The sequence below is a fragment of the Phacochoerus africanus genome, chromosome 11 (genome assembly GCF_016906955.1).
Source record: "Phacochoerus africanus isolate WHEZ1 chromosome 11, ROS_Pafr_v1, whole genome shotgun sequence".
Classification (NCBI taxonomy): Eukaryota; Metazoa; Chordata; class Mammalia; order Artiodactyla; family Suidae; genus Phacochoerus; species Phacochoerus africanus.
The window spans coordinates 19,852,868-19,874,076 of NC_062554.1; the positions used below are offsets into that span (position 1 = coordinate 19,852,868).

At 39.3% G+C, this 21,209-nt stretch overlaps 1 protein-coding gene and 1 long non-coding RNA gene across 5 annotated transcripts in view; one reads left to right on the forward strand and one right to left on the reverse strand.

The window, feature by feature from the left end:
• LOC125110767 (uncharacterized) overlaps window positions 1-7,343 on the reverse strand; it is a 44,283-nt gene extending 36,940 nt beyond the window's left edge. For all 3 annotated transcript variants that reach the window (XR_007130707.1, XR_007130705.1, XR_007130706.1), the window contains exons 1-2: window positions 7,191-7,343; window positions 6,657-6,756 (exon numbers count right to left, since the gene is read on the reverse strand). This is a non-coding gene — a long non-coding RNA (uncharacterized LOC125110767). The remainder of the gene's footprint in view (window positions 1-6,656; window positions 6,757-7,190) is intronic.
• A 90-nt stretch (window positions 7,344-7,433) lies between these two features.
• The window catches only part of HIKESHI (heat shock protein nuclear import factor hikeshi), a 40,813-nt gene continuing 27,037 nt past the window's right edge, over window positions 7,434-21,209 (forward strand). Inside the window, exons 1-2 of one of the 2 annotated variants that reach the window (XM_047753225.1) lie at window positions 7,434-7,687; window positions 11,492-11,729. In XM_047753225.1, coding sequence (XP_047609181.1) covers window positions 7,658-7,687; window positions 11,492-11,729 — 268 coding nt within the window. In that variant the 5' untranslated portion in view covers window positions 7,434-7,657. Of the gene's footprint in view, window positions 7,688-11,491; window positions 11,730-21,209 lie in introns of those variants that run through there. The other variant, XM_047753226.1, reaches the window with a different exon arrangement.

The following is a 21,209-nucleotide window of genomic DNA, read 5'->3' on the forward strand; positions in this document are numbered from 1 at the left end:
TTGTGGGTTCAATCCCTGGCCTCAATCAGTGGGTTAAGGATCTGGTGTTGCTGTGAGCTGTGGGGTAGGCTGAAGACAAGGCTCAGATCCTGCGTGGCTGTGGCTGTGGTGTAGGTCGGCAGCTGAAGCTCCAATGAGACCCCTAGCCTGGGAACCTCCATATGCCATGGGTGCAGCCCTAAAAAGCCAAAAAAAAAAAAAAAAAAGCCAAAAAAAAGAAAAGAAAGAAAGAAAGAAAATAGAAAGATGGTTTAAAAAAAAAAACCTCATGTACTTTAACTAGCACTCCTTATCTCCACATCTCCACCTACCCCAGCCCTAGGAAATCACTAATCTATTTTCTATCCCTACAGATTTCTCTAAATATTTCATAAGGATGGAGTCATATATAATAACATATAATTTTCCATTGTACTATATACATTTTGTTTATCCATTCATCTGTTGATGGACATTTATGTTGTTTCCACTTTTTAGGTATTATGAATGATGTTGCTATAAACATTCATATAAAAGCTTTTGTGTGAACATCTGTTTTCATTGCTCCTGAGTATATACATAGGAGCAGAATTACAGGGTCACATGGTGGCTCTATGTTTAATCATTTTAAGAATTGTCAGTTTGTTTTCCAAAGCAGCTGCACCATTTTACATTTCCACCAGCAGTGCATGTGGTTTCCAATGGTCTTGCTTCTGACTTTTTGATTCCAGCCGTTTTAACGAGTGTGAAGTTTATTTCATTGCGGTTTTGATTTGCATTTTCCTGATGACTAGTGATGTCCAGCATCTTTTCATATGTTTATTGGCCATCTGTGTGTCTTTCTTGGAGAAATGTCTATTTGGATGTCTACAGTGGGTTGATTAGCGTCCTCCCCCAAATTCATGTCAGTCCATGTGAATGTGACCTTTTTGGAAATAGGGTCTTTGCAGATGTAGTCAATTTAAGTTGAGGCCATACTGGATTAGAGTGGATCCTAAATATCAGGACTGAAGTCTGCATAAGACATATATAGACACAGGAGGAATGCAGTATAAAATGGAATGATGGGTCTATAAATCAAGGAATGCCAGGGACTGCTGGCAACCAGCAGAAGCTAGAAGAGAGGCATGGAAGAGATTCTTCTCCTCTTACAGGGATCATGGCCCTCCTGACACCTATCTGGACTTTTAGCCTCCAGAACTGTAAGAGAATAAATTCTTGCTGTTTTAAGTCACCTGGTTTGTGGTTGTTTGCTATGGCAGCCCTAGGAAATTAATACAAGGCCTTTTGTCCATTTTAAAAGTGGGTTGTCTTTTTAAAGCTGTAATTACATTCTGGGTACAAGTGCCTTAGCAGAAATATGATTTGTAAATATTTTCTTCTATTCTGGGATCGTCTTTATACTTTTTCAATGGTTTCCTTGAAAATACTAGAGTTTTAAATTTTTGTGAAGTTCAGATGATCTTTTTTTTTTTTTTTTTTGCTGTTTTTGGGTGTCATATTTAAGAATCCTTTGCCAAATTCAAAGTCATGAAGCATTAGCCCTCTGTTTCCTTCAAAGAGTGTTATACTTTCCATATTTAGACCTTTGATCTGTTTTGAGTTCATTTTTTTTGTTTTGTTTTTGGTCTTTTTGCCATTTCTTGGGCCGCTCCCATGGCATATGGAGGTTCCCAGGCTAGGGGTTGAATCAGAGCTGTAGTCTCCGGCCCACACCAGATCCACAGCAACGCGGGATCCGAGCTGCGTCTGCAACCTACACCACAGTTCATGACAATGCCGGATCGTTAACCCACTGAGCAAGGCCAGGGACTCAACCCGCAACCTCATGGTTCCTAGTCGGATTCGTTAAGCACTGCGCCACGACGGGAACTCCTTGAGTTCATTTTTTTATGTGGCATACGGAAAAGGCTAAATTTCATTCTTTTGCATATGGCTATCCAGTTGTCCTAGAATCTTTATTGTAAAGACTTTTATTTTCCCCACTGAATGGTCTTGGCACCCTTGATGAAAATCAGTTGATCACAGACATGTATTTTATTTCTAGACCCTTAATAATACAGTCTTCATTATTATTGCTTTGCAGTAAGTTTTGAAATTTGTGTTAATCCTCCTAGTTTTTACTTTTTTTTCTTCAAGATTGTTTTGGCTATCCTGGGTCTCTGGCAATTCCTTGTAATTATTCTATTCTGGCCTCACCCACAGCACATGGACGTTCCTGGGCCAGGGACTGAATCCAAGCCACAGCTACAACCTATGCCACAGCTGCAGCAATGCTGGATCCTGTAACCCACTGTGCTGGGCATGGGACTTGCACCTCCAGAGTGACCTGAGCTGTTGCAATCGGATTCTTTTTTTTTTTGTCTTTTTGCCATTTCTTGGGCCTCTCCTGCGGCATATGGAGGTTCCCGGGCTAGGGGTCGAATCGGAGCTGTAGCTGCCAGCCTACACCAGAGCCACAGCAACGCGGGATCCGAGCCGCGTCTGCGACCTACACCACAGCTCATGGCAACGCTGGAACCTTGACCCACTGAGCAAGGGCAGGGATCGAACCCGCAACCTCATGGTTCCTAGTCGGATTCGTTAACCACTGTGCCACGATGGGAACTCCTTTTTTTTTTTTTTTTTAAATCGGATTCTTAACCCACTGTGCCACAGCAGGAACTCTGGTTGCTTATAAATTTTAGAATCACGTTGTCAATTTCTACAAAATGTCAGCTGAGATTCTGACAGATTGCATTGAATTTATAGACCAGTTTAGGGAATACTGCCATTTTAACAATATTAAGTATGCCGACCCATGAACCTGAGATATTTTTTCATTTATTTAAATCTTTAATTTCTTACATTCTATAGTTTCTAAAGTTTTATGCTTTTTGGGGGGTTAAGTTTATTCCTAAGCATTTTATTTTTCTGATACTATTATAAATGGAAATGTCTTTTTATTTTTAGATTATTCACTGCAAGTGTTTAGAAATACAATTGAATTTTATATATTGATCTTTTATTGTACAACCTTGTTGAACTTATTACTTCTAGTAGTTTTTAGTGGATTCCTTAGGATTTTCCAAATACAAGATCATGACACAAATAGAGAGTTTTATTTCTTAATTTCCAGTCTGGATGCCTTTTATTTCTTTTTCTTGCCTCACTACTTTGGCTGGAACCTCTACTACAATGTTGAATAGAAGTGGCTGAAGAAGACATCTTTGTTCTGTTCCTGATCTTAGGAAGAAAGCATCCAACTTTCACCATTTTGATACCAGCTGTGGGATTTTTATAGATGTTCTTTATCAGGTTGAAGAAGTTCCCCTTTATTCCTAGTGTGTTGAATCTTTTTAAAATCATGATAGGATTTTTGGATTGTCACATGCAGTTTTAAAAGTGACCCTCCTCCCCTACGGATGACTTTTAGTAAATCCCTCTCTGCAATGATGATGTAGAAAAAGGCACCCCCTCCCTTGAAGTATATGCTTTATAAAAGTCACCCCCATTTTGGGTGGTACAGCCCTACACTGGTATATTTGACTTGCTGAGCCAAGTGCTCCTCTCTCACCCGGGCACGCTTATTCAGGTCTAATCTGTACACTGTGGCCTTGCCCCACAATCACTTTTTTTAGTATCTGGTTTCCTAGTGGTTGGGTCCTGTCTGATTCAGTTTTTTCCAGAGATGTCATACCAACAGCTAAGGTGTAGATGATGGTCAGATATAAAATCTTACATTGATTTTAAGCAATCTACATGTTTCACTCTACTGCCTTACTCCTGCCTTCTGTGGCCTTTGTTATCTCCAACTCCTCAACTTCTCTGGTACATATTATCTTACTCTGTAAATACTTGAGTTCAACTTTCTGCTCTGCTAAGTCACTTGCCTTTCTTCTATCCACTTTTCATTGATATCTTTGTAACATGGAATTACAGATTACCTCTTAGTTCAAAGAAGGAATTTGTGCTTTTATTTTTCTTTTTTTGGAGAAGAAAAAAAAATCTTGGCTCTCTCAAAATCATAATTCAATACCCTCATTCTAGAAGTGTGGAAACCTAGCAGGCAAAAAGATGAAATAAATTACTTCAACCCTAGGCTAGTTAATGTTAGAGCTAAAATCAGAATTCAGTTCCTGATTCCCTGACCAAAATTTCACTATGATTTGTTCTTTCTCCATGGAAGCATAGTCTGACAGCTGATAGGTTCTGCTGAGGTCCTAGGCCAAGTTTTCCATGAATCTCTTTAACAATATAAGTGGATTTTACCATTGGTTAAAATATCAATGTGAATGGGAGAATTCACCATCCAATGTCTGCCTATTTTTATTTCAGAGAGTTTGGTTTATTGGAAAGATTTGTTTTCCTCTGAAACATTTTTATTCACTTCCAGACACTGTTTCTAGTTCTGCTTTCTTTAGTTACAAAGAACTGTTGTATTTAGAAATAATATAGTTTGGTGACTAGAAGGCTGGCTTTCATAGTCTGGAGAAAGAATAATAAACTCATTCCTCTAATTCTTTGTTCAATCTAGAACTAGATAGTTCACCAGCAACATGGAGAAACAGCTCAAATTCCAGATAACAGACATTGGGCCAATTAATAAACAGACACTATAGTTTATAAAAAATTTTTTTTCTAAGTTAGCTAGCTCTCAATCCATTAGATAAGACTGCTGCATAAGAATAGGAATAACTAATTATCGGGCAGGTCAACGGAGGTCCTATTGTGGCTCAGTGCAAACGAATCTGACCAGCACCTATGAGAATGCAGGTTCAATCCCTGGTCTCGCTCAGTGGGTTGGGGATCCGGCATTGCTGTGGTATAGGTCGAGGATGCAGCTGGGATCTGGCATTGCTGTGGCTGTGGTGTAGGTCAGTGGCTATAGCTCTGACTCAAGCCCTAGCCTGGGAACTTCCACAAGCTGCAGGTGTGGCCCTAAAATGACAAAAACAAACAAAGAAATAATAATTATCAGGTAGGTCATGGAAAGATTCTTTTTTTTTTTGTCTTTTTGCCTTTTCTAGGGCTGCTCCTGCGGCATATGGAGGTTCCCAGGCTAGGGGTTGAATCGGAGCTGTAGCCGCTGGCCTACGCCAGAGCCACAGCAACGTGGGATCCGAGCCGTGTCTGCAGTCTAGGAGCAAGGTCAGGGATCGAACCCGAAAACTCGTGGTTCCTAATCGGATTCGTTAGCCACTGCGCCACGACAGGAACTCCAAGATTCTTGAAAAAAATATTTGAGTCAATTGGGAGGATATGTAAGAAACTGCAAATTATAGGCAGATAAAACAAGTTACTTATGCACAGAAAGACTGAGAAGTACTAATTGCTCAGAGAATCAACAGTATGGTTACAGTATGTAAAGGGAAAAACCTGGTCTCATTTCTGTTTCTCCTTTATTTTCACACTACTGCCACACTCACACTTCTAAAACCAGATGTGGGTTTTTCCCTCACCAAGCAATTCTGTGACACTAGCTGGGTCTCCTACGATTTAGCTCAATTCCGACTCTGTCAAACTGGAGACAACACCTGGAGACAGCATCTGATCCCACAGGTTAAGGGCTCAGTCCCACAAGACTGCCCCCCCTGTTCAGATGCCAATTGCAAGTAATTAAGTGCCTGGGTTACCCACAACTTTTGTCCAACATGGCTATAAACTGGAGGTTCCCATAACCTCCTCCCCTTCAATTTGATTATTGGATAGAACAACTCACAGAACTCCATTTATTAAAGGATATGGTAAAGGATAAAGATGAAGAACCTGAACAACCAGATGAACAGATACACAGGGAAAGTCTGGGAGTGTAGGAGCATCTGCCTAGTGGAGTTGGGGTGTGTAATCTTCCTGGTATGTGGCTGGGTTCACCAACCTGGAAACTCTCCAAACTCCATACTACTGGGATTTTATTAAGTCTTCCTCATGTAGGTGTGATCAATTGACCCCATTTCCGACCTTTCTCCCCTCTCTATAGAATGGGAGGAGGGGCTGAAAATTCTAAGCTTCTAATCAGGCTTTATCTACCTGGAGACCAGACCACATCTAAGAACCCATCCAGAGTCCCCTCACAAAACAAAAGATGCTTCCAATGTGCCTATCACTTGGGAATTGACAAGATTTTCAGGAGCCCAGTGTCAGAAACAGGAGGCAGAGACCAATATATTTATTTATTATTTTCCATGGTACAAGGTGAGCGTGAAGACATGAAAAGTTGGGAAAAGTAGTAATGCCAATACTAACATTTTATTAAGCAACATTCTGGTTACTATTTAGTAGTTTAGTAGTTTACATGTTACCTTCATAACAACCCCATTTCACAGATGCCAAAAAAGAAGGCATGGTAGTGTTAGGTTAACTGACCTAAAAGATTATACAGCTAATAAATGATAGAGACAGGCTCTGATTCCAGGGAGTTTGTCTGCCCTTCTGAAAATGGTGTCATAACGAATGGCCTTTCTATTCTGAAGATTCCGGGAATTGTTAGGTAGAAAGTTGGAGACAGTGACAGAAAGATCCTTTTCTATCTATTCGCCGTTGGCTTGGCTACCTCAAAGGAAAATCTAAGTTTATGGAGCTAAAATGGAAACCAGAGGACTGTTTCAAATACTCTGATCCTCCACATATAACCTGAGCAAGTGGACTAAGTTCAGATATTTCAAGTTGGGCAGACCTTCACTGAGGGGGTATCTTACCTTCCTATCCAGAGGAAAGGGAACTGGAGCTGTGAAACGGAGAAGCAGTATTGTTGGTAGTCAGTACTTGATGCCAGTTCCTCTGGCTATTAACTTTTTTCTGCAAATGCATAGAGAAAAAAAAAAAAAAAAAGGCATTTTACAATAAAACGGCCATTAGCTAAGTACTGCCCGGTTCTAAGTGGTTATTTATAAATTTATTTAACCCTCACAGCAACCGTAGGAGACAAGCAAAATTATTATTCTTATTTAACAAATGGCATCATTAAAGCACAATTATTATAGAACTTGCTTACAGCCCCCCACCCCCCCAAGCAAGTATATGGAGGAGGTAAGTCGGGCTGGAAAAAAGTACAATGAAATTGTAAATAAGTACACAACATATGATTAAGAATTAGTACTTTTCAGCTACCGTGTAGCAGAAGAACCTCGGACTTGAATTCAAGCTCCATCCCTGAGTGTAAGTGTAAAAATTTGGGGCTGGTCACTGCGGGCAATTTTCTCACCTACAAAACGCAAGACAATAATTCCTACCTCATAGGGTTTTTGTAAGGATCTAGCGTTTGTAAAAGCGCACTGTAATCTCTAAAATGTTAAACAAACGTGAAAAACAACTCCACTCAGCTTCGGACTCGTAAATTTGGGACATGGTCAATCAACCCTAACAGGCAAATGCTCCGCTCTCCTTCCCGGAAGCCGGCGCAAGGCCCTCTGGGACTTGTAGTCTTATATGGGAGCTGGCGCTCCTTTCTCATTTCGGGGGGAGCGGCTGCATGTAAGCCCCGGAAGTACTTGTCGCTAGAGAGGCGCGCTGGTTAGGGGGGGGTCAGAGGTCGCGGGGGTAGAAGGCGTTCCTGCCGCTGGCCTAGTCGTTATGTAGTGGAGGGGTAGGCGCCCTCCTCCATGTTCTGGAAGGTTCTTGGGCTCGACTAGGGCAGAAGCCCCAGGACTTCTAGTCCCCGGCTTCGGGTGCCTGCCGGCTGAGCGGAGCCGCCGCCGCCATGTTTGGCTGCTTGGTGGCGGGGAGGCTGGTGAGGATGGGGTCGGGTGGTCTCAGGAAGCGGGCAGCACCCCGAGGGTGAGGCCCCGGGAAGGGCAGGGTGCGCCGGAGCTAGGGTTGCGGGGGAAACCCCCTCACGTCTGCTTTCCAGCCGAGCATGGGGGTGGGGAGTGGGACGCTGGGTTGTTCGCTGTCTTTGCCCCCAGCGCTTTTCAGAGTCGTTTTATTAGTAGGCACATCTTTAGGTGCCATTTAGCGAGGGTGTATTATCTGAGCAATGCATGACTTTTGTCCACTTCTCATCATCTCAGCCTTCTCTGTAGCGCTAATTTGGTACCGCAGACTTAACCAAAGCTCGTGAAATGGTTACCATTTTCATGTTGTAGTTGAAGAACTTAAGCTTTGTTGGTAGTATAAAGATTTCGCCTGAGCTCATAAATGAGTTGCAGTAAATCTGAACCTAATTTGTAGCGTCCTGTTTGTATCGAAGATTAAGGTGTTTGGGTAATGTACAACTGCTGAATCCTTTTAGAAGGGACTTAATAAAAATATTCTTAAGGTAGTTGGAAGTTGGCAGCTAGAAACTTATGAAACTTAAGCGTGAGCCGTACCTGAGATGATCCCAGAAGGATTTGAGCCGCGAGTGTCCTTATTGGTGGCTTAAAAAAAACGAAAAAAAAACCCCTCACCTTAATGCATTGTTAGAATTAAATGAGTTAAATACCTGGAATTGTTCAGGAATAATCGGGAGGATGAACCTTGCTTGCCTCCTTAGAAACCACTCAGAAATCCATTTCAGACCCGATTTCTTTCACCTAGAATCTTTTTTTTCCCTCCCTGCTTTATTAAATATTGTAGCTCCTTTGTTGAATTGTTAAGGTTTTCATCAATTTCTGGCAGTATGTTGTGAACACAGTACTGAGGAACCACAGAGATAAATTAGAGGTGGCTGTCAGAAAATCTGTCTCTGGAGTGACTGGGAGACCCCTTTTGGTGATGGTGGTAATTGTTAAAACTGGTGAGATGACTTTGGATTGCCCCTGCTCTTGATAGGAGAGATGAAATGACCAGCCTGGGATTGAGTCTGGGACTGGGATGAATTTCATTAGTCAGTGACGTTTGAAATGTGTCTTTTTCTAAAGAGTTGAACTAATTTGGAATCCATGTTATCAACTAATTTGGAAGGACTAGGAATACCTGTGTTTATTTAGCTAACACCTGATCTCTGTAATGGATATCCAGTGGTGATTCCTTCACGGCAAGATTTTTTTGACGGTCTTTGACTCTTTAATTGTGGAGTTATTAGAAGAGACCTAGCGGTATCTCAACACTTTAACTACATTATTCTCTTACTTTCTAAAGTTATGAACTCAGTTTTCTTTCCTGAAAATTTTTAAGTAAAAGTGAAACCTTTTTCCCGAAGTTTGAGGATTAGAGTGTAATAACACAGATTAACAGAATGGTGCCTTTGATAGGGTTGACATTTAAGAAATATTTATTTTGCCTGATGATTATTTCAAGACATGTAATTACCATAATTTTACATGCCTTTTAAGATTTATGTGCATGGCAAAAACTGGTAAGATTGAATTTAATACTAATACACACCATTTGGTTTATGTTCTTCCTTTTTTTTCTGTGTTTAAACCGAAGGGTCGCTGCTGTGAGCTGTGGTGTAGGTCTGAGCTGTGGTGTAGGTCGCAGACGAGGCTCAGATCAGATCCCGCGTTGCTGTGGCTGTGACCTAGGCCTGCGGCTATGGCCCAATTTGACCCCTAGCCTGGGAACCTCCATATGCCGCAGGAAGCGGCCCTAGAAAAGGCAAAAAGACAAAAATAAATAAGTAAAAAATAAACCCAAGGGTTTAATGATTTGGGGGTTACAAGTATATTTTAGGACTCAACAAATGAGGATTGACTGTAATTACTTCTGGATTGCTTACCTATTTTAATTACCTGAGGTTCTTTTTTTTTTTTTTTTTTGGTCTTTTTGCTATTTCTTTGGGCCGCTCTTGCGGCATATGGAGGTTCCCAGGCTAGGGGTCGAATCGGAGCTGTAGCCACTGGCCTACGTCAGAGCCACAGCAACGCGGATCCGAGCCGCATCTGCAACCTACACCACAGCTCACCGCAACGCCGGATCGTTAACCCACTGAGCAAGGGCAGGGACCGAACCCGCAACCTCATGGTTCCTAGTCGGATTCGTTAACCTCTGCGCCACGACGGGAACTCCATTAATTACCTGAGGTTCTTTACCCTCAAACTAGAAAATAAGGCTTTGGTGGTGTAGTGTTTTGAACAGCCTTTCACTTTTTTTTTTATTACTCAATGAATTTATTACCTTTATAGTTGTACAGTGATCGTCACAATCCAGTTTTATAGGATTTCCATCCCACAATCCCAGTGCCTCTCCCCACCCCCCAAACTGTCTCCTCTGGAGACTGTAAGTTTTTCAGTGTCTGTGAGTCATCATCTGTTCTGCAAACAAGTTCAGTCCGTTCTTTTTTCACATTCCACCTGTCAGTGAAAGCATTTGGTGTTGGTGTCTCATTGTATGACTGACTTCACTTAGCATGATAATTTCTAGGTCCATCCATGTTGCAAAAAATGCTGGTATTTCATTCTTTTTAATGGCTGAGTAATACTTCATTGTGTATATGTACCACATCTTCTAGATGTGGTCCTCTGTTGATGGGCATTTAGGTTGTTTCCATGTTTTGGCTATTGTAAATAGTGCTGCAGTGAACATCAGAGTACATGTGTCTTTGCGAGTCATGGTTTTCTCTGGATAGATGCCCAGGAGTGGGATTGCTGGATCAAATGGTAGTTCTATGTTGAGTTTTCTGAGGAATCTCCATACTGCTTTCCACAGTGGTTACACCAATTTACAATCACACCAACAGTGTACTAGGGTTCCTTTTTCTCCACACCCTCTCTAGCACTTACTGTTTGTAGACTTTTGGATGATGGCCATTCTGGCTGGTGTCAGGTGGTACCTCAGAGTGGTTTTGATGTGCATTTCTCTAAGCATGAGTGATGCTGAACGTCTTTTCACGTGTTTCTCGGCCATCTGTATGTCTTCTTTGGAGAACTGTCTAGATCTGCCCATTTTTTGATGGGGTTATTTGTTTTTTTGGTATGGAGCTGCAGAAGGTGTTTTTAATCCCTTGTGAGTTGATTCATGTGCAAAGATTTTCTCCCATTCTGTGGGTTGTCTTTTTGTGTTGTTTAGGGTTTCCTTTGCTGATTAGGTCCCATTTGTTCCTTTTTGTTTTTGTTGTCAGTACTCTGAGAGGTGGATCTGAGAAGATGTTGCTGTCGTTTATGTCAGAGAGTGTTTGGCCTATGTTTTCCTCTAAGGGTTTTATAGTGTCTGGTCTTATATCTAGGTTTTTAATCCATTTGGAGTTTATTTTTGTGTATGGTGTTAGAGTGTTCTAATTTCATTCTTTTCCATGTGGCTGTCCAGTTTTCCCAGCACCGCTTATTGAATAGGCGAACAGTCTTTCACTTTTATAACATTTTGAAGCCGTAATGATTTATTTATTGAAGTAAAATCCTTTCAGGGCATTTCTGAAATAATTTAGTTATGTTTTTAAAAGATTAAATTCATTAAATCACTTTAAGGCTGAATATATCTTTTTAGGTTTTCTATTAAAATTAGCTCTCTGTCTAGTGCATTTGGTAATTCCATAATTTGACTGTCAGATTGACCCAATGTTACATTTGGTATAATGACTTTAATTGACTATTTTTGGTACACGCTTACAGCAGTACTAAAAGGGCTATAGAAACGTAGTAAACTGTTGAACTAAAACAAGTTTCTTATTTTCTAGGTGCAAACAGCTGCACAGCAAGTGGCAGAGGATAAATTTGTTTTTGACTTGCCCGATTATGAAAATATCAACCATGTTGTGGTTTTTATGCTGGGAACAATCCCATTTCCTGAGGGAATGGGAGGATCTGTCTACTTTTCCTATCCTGATTCAAATGGAATGCCAGTATGGCAGCTCCTAGGATTTGTCACGAATGGGAAACCAAGTGCCATCTTCAAAATTTCAGGTCTTAAATCTGGTAAGAATAATACATTAAAATAGTTTCATAATTAAATTTTTTCTTAAGTAGTATAACATAGAATATGGCTTTTTTTCACTTTTCATTATATTTTTTCTGATTGCTACTGTGTAACATTATTTTTAAAAAATCAAACGATACACATTTGAAAAACAGTAAGAGACCTCACACTCCCATCCTCTGCCTCTGGAGGGAACCACTCACTGTGGTTTTCTGTGTGTCATGTATACCTTTGTAAAGAATTTTTTTTAGAATTGGGTGTTTTAATAAATAATGAGAGGAATCATCTCATAATTTGTAATATGCACATCAGTGTTTAAATAGATTAACCAAGTAGGCTTGTATAGGAAATACGAGTCTTTTTTTTCTATGAAGATTTTTGAGCTCTTAGATTTGATACCCTTTCAATGTTCTTTTGGTTATATTGACATTGCAGAGGTTGGATCTTACAGGGGCATAATCCTTGCCTTGATGTTTGAGTATTTTGTATAGAAATGTGAGAATGAAACTAGGTACCATTTGAAGTCTAGATAGAAACAAACATAAAAATCTTGGAAGTCTAGATAAAAACAAACATAAAAATCTTAGCCTATAAATAACATATCTCCTAGAAATAATCCATATAGTCCAAGGAAAAGTTCTATATAGGCAACATGTTTATTTAACATTTGAGTGTCTACTATAGGAATTTTTTAAATTAATTAATTTATTTTTAATTGTTATTTCCCCAATACAATTTTTTTTCCACTGTACAGCATGGTGATCCAGTTACACATACATGTACACATTCTGTTTTCTCACATTATCATGCTCCATCATAAGTGACTAGACATAGTTCCCAGTGCTACACAGCAGGATCTCATTGCTAATCCATTCCAAAGGCAATTGTTTGCACCTGTTAACCCCAAGCTCCCCATCCACCCCATTCCCTCCCCCTTGACAGCCACAAGTCTATTCTCCAAGTCCATGATTTTCTTTTCTGTGGAAACATTCATTTGTGCTGTATATTAGATTCCAGATATAAGTGATATCATATGGTATTTGTCTTTCTCTTTCTGACTTCACTCAGGATGAGAGTCTCTAGTTCCATCCATGATGCTGCAAATGGCATTATTTTGTTCTTTTTTATGGCTGAGTAGTATTCCATTGTATTTATATACCACATCTTCCTAATCTAGTCATCTGTCGATGGACATTTGGGTTGTTTCCATGTCTTGGCTATTGTGAATAGTGCTGCAATGAACATGTGGGTGCGTGTGTCTTTTTTAAGGAAAGTTTTATCCAGATATATGCCCAAGAGTGGGATTTCTGGGTCATATGGTAAGAACTTAAAGACACCATTTAAGTTCTTGCCTGAGCTAGGTCATATTCTTATGAAGGAAGATAGTTTTGTGGACCAGTTATTAGAAGGGTGAAAAGGAATTGTGGATGTACAAAGTGCTGAGAGAATAGGTAAGGGAGCAATCAGCACTAAAGTATGGCGGGGAAAATTTCCTGGAGGAAGTGCTATTGGCTCTCTTGAGAAGATAAGTAGGTTTTTGTCAGGCCTGTGAGAGAATATTGGCAGTCTTTTCTAAGGGGAGGTAACATGGGTGTAATGATGAAAGTTTGAAATCAAGGTGTGCTCAGAAGGGCATAAGCCATGATATATAAGGGTAGGATAAGCAGGCATAGATCATGAAAAGTTTATAAATCACACTGGCTCATGTGAATTTAATAGGTTAGCAATTTTTTTTTTGTCTTTTTTTGCTATTTCTTTGGGCCGCTCCCACGGCATATGGAGGTTCCCAGGCTAGGGGTCGAATCGGAGCTGCAGCCACCGGCCTACGCCAGAGCCACAGCAACGCGGGATCCGAGCCGTGTCTGCAACCTACACCACAGCTCACGGCAACGCCGGATCGTTAACCCACTGAGCAAGGGCAGGGACTGAACCCGCAACCTCATAGTTCCTAGTCGGATTCGTTAACCACTGCACCACGACGGGAACTCCAGGTTAGCAATTTTTAACATGCTCAGATCACAGACTTTGTTTGATAGTACATGTAATAGGGTATAAACATAATGTAAATGCTAAAAATTTGAATGTACTCTGAAGCGTGTCCTTGTTTCCCTCCCCATAAAGAACTGTTGCTGTAGGTGTAGAGGAACCAGTGAACAATTTTGGGTAGAGGAATGATCTGATGAAATGTTATTTTTAGCCTCAGGACTCTGTGAAGAATAAACTGGAGCAGGTCTGGCCAGATGATGAACCCTTAGCTGCTATTATTTATGTAGTTGGAATTCTATGAGAAGAAATGGGAGAGAGTAATATTTAAAGCTAAAAATTGGAGTTCCCTTTGTGGCTTGGCAGTAATGAACCCGACTAGCGTCCGTGAGGATGCGGATTCGATCCCTGGCCTCGCTCATTGGGTTAAGGATCCAGTGTTGCTGTGAGCTGTGGTGTAGGTTGCAGACATGGCTGGGATCTGGCGTTGCTCTGGCTGTGGCTTAGGCCGGCAGCTACAGCTCCAATTTGACCCCTAGCCTGGGAACTTCCATATGCTGAGAGGAAAAAAGCTAAAAATTGTTTAGATTGATGATAAATACTAATCTCTAAACTTAAGAAGCAGGAGAAATTCTTATATCCCTTCTCCGTGAGGGTTCTCTGGGATGATTACCTCTAATCCCTAAGGCAGTTCTTTTTTTTTTTTCTTTTTAGGGCTGTAAGCACGGCATAGGGAAGTTCCCAGACTAGGGGTTGAATGAGAGCTGCAGCTGCCAGCCACAGCTACGGCCACAGCAACGCGGGATCCGAGCAGCTGTTGCAACCTTGACTGCACTTCATGGCAACACTGGATCCTTAACTCACTGAACAAGGCCAGGGATTGAACCTGCGTCCTCATGGATACTAATAGGGTTCCTTTCTGCTGGGCCACAACGAGAACTCCCCTGGGGCAGTTGTTGTTAAAAGTATGGGCCCCTCATCAGGAGCATCAACATTACCTGGGAACTTGTTAAAAATGCAGATTTGTGGTAGGAGCCAGACCTACTGAATCAGAAAACTTGGGTGGTATCCAGTAGTCTGTATTTAAATAGGTTCCCTAGGTGTTTTTGTTACCTTCTAAAGTTTGAGAATCCTTGCTCCAGGGCATCCACTGTATGTAATGAATTAGTACCTCAAACATGTAGTGTGATATTCTGAAGAGTCTTTAGGAGAGTTAAGAAATAGTCACTATCAAATCACGTTTTTTTTTTTTTTGTGGCTGTGCCTAAAAATAAATAGATAATCTATAAGTCGAAAAAAATATGGACAATTCAGTTCACTCTAGTGAAATTATTGGATATTAAATATGAAGAAAAAGTAATAAAGGAACCAGAGAGAAGACAAGTCATTTTTAACTGAACAGCAGTTAGTCAGTTTAGCAGATTTATCAACAGCATGAGTAGAGGTCAAAAATCAATAGATAAGTATTTTCAATGTGCCAAGGAAAAATAAAATAACCCTCAAGACTGTCATTGTGCAGTGAAGGAGAAATAAGTGTATTTTTATGTGGAGATGAAAGAGTTTACTACTCATCTTCCATTACTAGAAGAACTACTGACGGTTGTTGTACTTTAACACGAAATTGAATCCAGAATGTAGAATACAAGACTCTTAATAATTAACACGTCAAGTAAATATATTATTAGTAAAGAAGAAAAATTTGAATAAAGAATTAACAAGCTTGAGCTAATGGACCCTATAGAACCCTGAAACTAATAATTAGATCATACACATCTTTTAAGTACACAGAATGTCAAGCAAGCTGTAGCAAATGGAAGATAATCAGTATGTAACCCAGCAGTGTAGGTAATTACAAATCAAAAGATAAGACACTGTTATGTTTAGAAATTCAAAAGTATTTTAAATAATTAATGGGTCAGTGAAGAAAAGGCCATGGAAATTAAACTTCTGCAGAAACCAAAACAAAGTAAAACATCACATATCAAACCTTTTGAATGCAGATAAGGTAGTACTGAAGAGATTAAGTCATAGGCTTAAATGTGTATGTGTGAGAAGAGATTGAAATGAATGGGCTAAGCATTTAACGTAATCAAACCAAAGAAAGAAGATGAAAAAAATAATGCTAAGAATTGAAATTAATGACAGAAAGCAAAGAAACAGTAGAGGGGCTTAGTGAAATAAAAATCTGATCCTTGGAAAAGACTAATAAAATAATGAACTACTGTAAAGATATGTTTAGGAAAAAGAGACCCGATCAATGTTACTGAAAATGTGAAAATGGAAAACTCTAAATGTGATTAGGTAAAATTTTCAAGAAATTTTATGCCAGTACATTTGAGAACCAAGAAACAGGTGAAATTGGCTATTTTCTAGAACAATGTACTAAACAAAACTGACTCTGGAATAAGTTTAAATTCTGAGTAGATACAATATCAGTAAAGAAATTACAAAATAATTAAAAATATACTCTCTTCTACATATAACTATCAGGCCCAGATGGTTTTACAAAGTTCAGCTAAACCTTTATGAAGCCGATTGTTCATATCTTATATAAACCCATCAGAATAAGAAAAGTGGTAAAGTTATCTAGTTTAGATTTTAAAGCTAATATAATCTCATCAAAAAGGATGAGGATAGTATGAAAGAGGAAATGTGGCTTAAGCTAATTTTATTTATTTATGTGCATAAAAAAGCTACAAAGTGAATTCAACAAAGTATCCTTATTTTTAAACACTTTTCACATAGAAAACTCAAGATATATAAAGCAGACCAAATGGAATATTGAACCCTTCAGTAGTCATCACCCAGCTTCAAAAATGTCCAGCTCATAACTGAATCACTTTGCTGTATACTCGAAACTAACACAGTGTTGTAAATCAGCTGTTCTTCAGTTTAAAAAAAAAATTGTCAACTCATGGATGATATTATTTCATTTATATTCCCACTCACTTCTCTCTTCTCATATCATTTGGAAGCAGGTTTTAGAAGTAATCTGTAAATATATTTGTATGTGTCTCTGAAAGACAAGACCTTTTTTTGAAACATAACTACAATACTGTTATAACACCTAAAAACAATTCGTTAATTTTTTTGGTTTGTTTGTTTTTTGTCTTTTGTCCTTTTAGGGCCACACCCACTGCACATGGAGGTTCCTAGGCTAGGGTTCCAATCGGAGCTGTTGCTGCCAGGCTATGCCAGAGCCACAGTAGCGCCAGATCTGAGCCGAATCTGCCACCTACACCACAGCTCACGGCAGTAGCAATGCAGGATCCTTAACCCACTGAGCAAGGCCAGGGATCAAACCCGAAACCTCATGGTTCCTAGTAGGATTCGTTTCCACTGTGCCACGACGCGAACTCCCAATAATTCTTTAATTTTGAATTGAACATTTAATCAGTGTTCATATTTCCAATGGTCTCAGAAGTTTTATGTTTATATGCTTTAAAGTTTTAAAATATTTTCAGTCAGTACCTATATAGTAAGGTCCCTACATTGCGATTAATTGGTTGATAAGTCAAATATCTTTTATAAAAGTCAGAGATTTAATGTATTGTGTATAATTTCCAGTAAATTAGTTGGATTTAGAGGTTTGAGGTTTCATTTGAATGCATTTAAATTTTTTTTGTAAGATTATTATAGGCAATGGTGTGTTCTTTGATCAGGATATATAAATAACAAATATATGTAACTATATATATATTATAGTTATCTTTGGGGGAACTAACAGCAATTTATGTACAATGCTAATTCAAAATGATAATATTCTAATTGTCTTCTATTAGCTGTAAAGAGACACTTGTATATCTACTATTTGGCTACCTATGAGTAGTGGCATAAGGCAGGATAAACGCTTTCTGTCACTGTAAAATTGTCCATATTTTCTAGAGTTTATGTACAATATATATATTCTTTTTTGCCTGGATTCTTTCATTCAGAATGGTTACTTTTTTACATTCATTCATGCTGTAGTGTGTCTTGCTACAATAGTAATTCCTATTTATTGCTGGGTAGTTGTATAGTCTACCATCATTCACTTGTATAGACATTTGGATTGTTTCCAGTTTTGGGCTTATAAAAATAAAGCTGCTATAAATCTATACGAACATATGGTTTCTTTGGAGGGGTGCTTACACGCAGAAGTTCTCCGGTCAGGGATTGAACCCACATCACAGCAGTGACAATGCCAGATTGCACCGTAGGAGAACTCTGGACATAAGGTTTCGTTTCTGCTAGATAAATACCTAGGGGTGGAATGGCTGGATCATATGGTACTTCTGTGTTAAACTTTTAAAGAAGCTGCCAAACTATTTTGCAACATGGTTGTTCCATTTTATATTTCATTCTGCAATATATGGAAGTTCCAGTTCCTCCCTGTCCTTCCTTGCCAGCACATGGTTAGTTTTAGTCGTTCTAACTGATGAATAATGGTATCCCTTTAGGTTTTAAATTTGCATTTCCCTAATAACTAATGATATTGAGCACTTTTTCAAGTGCTTATTTGCTCTCTATCTTTCTTAGTGAAGTGTTTAAATCTTTGCTGCTGCGCCCCCCCCCCCTTTTTAAGGGACACAACTGCAGCATGTGGAAATTCCCAGGCTAGGGGCCTAATTGAAGGTTCATCTGCAACCTGTGCCACAACTTGCATCACTACCGGGTCCTTAATCCACTGAGCAATGTCGGGGAATGAACCTGCGTTCTCATAGATACTCATCAGGTTCTTAACCAGCTGAGCCACTGCAGGAATTCCTCTTTTTTTGGGGGGGGGGTGTTTTCTTACTGAGTTTTGAGAGTTGTGTATATATTCTTGATAAAAGTTATTCATAAGATATGTGATTTGAATTTTTTTTATTTTTGGCTTGTTTTTTCTCTGTCTTTTGTAGAGCATAAGTTTTTCATTTTGATGAAGTTCAATTTTTCAATTTATTTTCTGGATTTTGCTTTTGGTGTTGTATCTAAGAAACCTTTGCCTAACACAAGGTTATAAAAGTTTTTTTCCTAGATATTTTTCACTTTTAGAGTTTACATTTATATATGGGATCCAATTTGAGTACATTTTTGTATTTAATGCAGGGTATGGGTTGAAGTTGTATCTTTCGGGGGGGGGGTGCGGGCAAGTGAATATCATAGCGTTCCAACACCCTTTGTTAAAAAGAGGAAGCAGTGACATTTTTCCGCATCCGTCATCAAGCATGTTCACTTGATATTCACTTGGGAGCTCTCAAACTGTTCCATTTTATTTTTTTTTTTGTTTTTTGGGCCAAATGTGTGGCATATGGAAGTTCCCAGGCTGGGGGTCAAATTGGAGCTGCAGCTGCCGGCCTGTGCCATAGCCGCAGCAACGCAGGATCCAAGCCAAGTCTGTGACTTACACCAGAGCTCACTACATCACCAGCTTCTTAACCCACTAAGCAGGGTCAGGGATCAAACCCGTGTCCTTGTGGATACTAGTTGGGTTCATTACCGCTGAGCCACAATGTGAACTCCTTATAAATGAATACTTGTATAGATATTTGATGAATATGTATTGATTTAAAAAGGAAAAAAAATGGAAATACAGTTTTTTAAACAAACCACTAGGGAAATATACTAGAAGATTAGATGGATACTAGGAAATATTAATAGTAATAAGCAGTAAGGCAAAGGAGTAATTAACTTTGGGCAAGAGAGAGTATTTTTGGTTTGCATTTGTGGAGCATTTGGAGCATGGTAACAGTGCCTTACACATAATGTGGTGGGTTTTCTTTGTGTTAACAATAGGCTATTAGTCAACTGTTAACCTTTGCATAGTTGGAAAGTGCAGGCTTATTTTGTACCCAGACTCATATGCATTGATCAAGGTTAATACTGGCCACCATCTTGTACGCTGGGATCCATTGGTTGTTTTTGGAGACATATTAATTAAACTGTCAGTGTCTTTGTCTTCACCTTACTCTCTTTTGTCTTTGCTGTAGCTTAGCCAGCATTTTGAGTTGTGAGAAAGGGGTGCAACATCTCTTTTTCATTTATTTTAATTCTATTTTATTTGATTTATTTTGCTGTTTTTAGGGCTGCACTCGTGGCATATGGAGGTTCCCAGGCTAGGGGTCTAATCGGAGCTACCTCTGCCAGCCCACATCATAGGTCACGGCATTGCCAGGTCTTTAACCCACTGAGTGAGGTCAGGGATTGAATCTTTAACCCACTGAGTGAGGTCAGGGATTGAACCTGCAACCTTCCTAGTTGGATTTGTTTCCGATGTGCCATGACAGGAACCCCTCTCTTTCATTTATGATCATCATTATATTCCCTGCAGGAGATGCCTTGGGAATAGTGAAAAGTGCCTTCTGTAATTTTTGTATTGCTTTTGGCTATCTGTTACCTTTTATTTATTTATCTTTTGGCCACGGTGTGCAGCAGGTTAATAAGGGATCTCAGTTCCCAGACCAGGGATTGAACCTCGGCCACAGTGGTGGAAACAGAGTCCTGACCACTAGACATCTAGGGAACTCCCTCCTTTTTGTGATGCCCCAAAGGTTCGGGGCAGTGGCCATACATTCTGAAATCATAAAACTCTCAGACATTTTCTTATTGTGTTATCTCATCCAATCTCTGGAAAATTCAGTAATTGAAAATGAATTAATAAAGTTGCTCTAACCAAAGCTTTAACAGCATTGATTACTCAGTGTTTTCTGTTGTGAAATTAGATAAAACAGTTCAAAACCCAGTCCCAAAGTAATACTTAATCCATTACAGAAAAATGGATTTATTTCCATTATGATAAAAAAACTAGTTCTTTTATTCTCTTGCCTTTTAAAAATTAATTTCTCATCATTTCCACTATAGCATGGCTCTTGATGGTTTTATCTATGAAAATAAAGTGAAATTTCAAGGCAGTATTTGTATTGAGTAAAGCACAATGCTTTATTAAAGAAAAATAAAGCAGCTTAAAATACTAGAGACCTAGTGAATATCAACATTAAACAAATGAGAATGCTATTAAACTGTTTTGGGTGGTTCTTTCCTAGTATGTTTGGAAATGCACTTTCTGGATGTTGCAAGTATTAGAATTCTTAATTTATACAGAAAAGATTAGACTTTTTATTCGTATTAGGGAATTATGTACTATTAAAAGAAGTAGGATTTGTAATGGATTTATATTTTTGAACCTTTGAGATGCCCTTTATGTTTTATTAGGTTGCTCAAAACTAGCTAACCAGCATTTCAGGGTGAAAGAGAGACTTAGTGAAGTAACTTTAGGCAGTTGGTGATTGAAGTGAGGGGGAAAGAAATTTTATATATATATATATGACTGCACTCACGGGCCAGGTATTGAACCTGTGCCACAGTTGCAATCTGTGCCACAGTTGCAACACTGTACCACAAGGAAACTTCCAAACCAAGAATTTCTTAAATAAAAAAATCTAGCAGAATTGTGTGGGAGTAGGGAGGGTAGAAGTTTAGTTCAAGTGAAGCAGATTTCATGTTAAAATTTGGCAGTTCTGCGGTTTGGTTCTCTG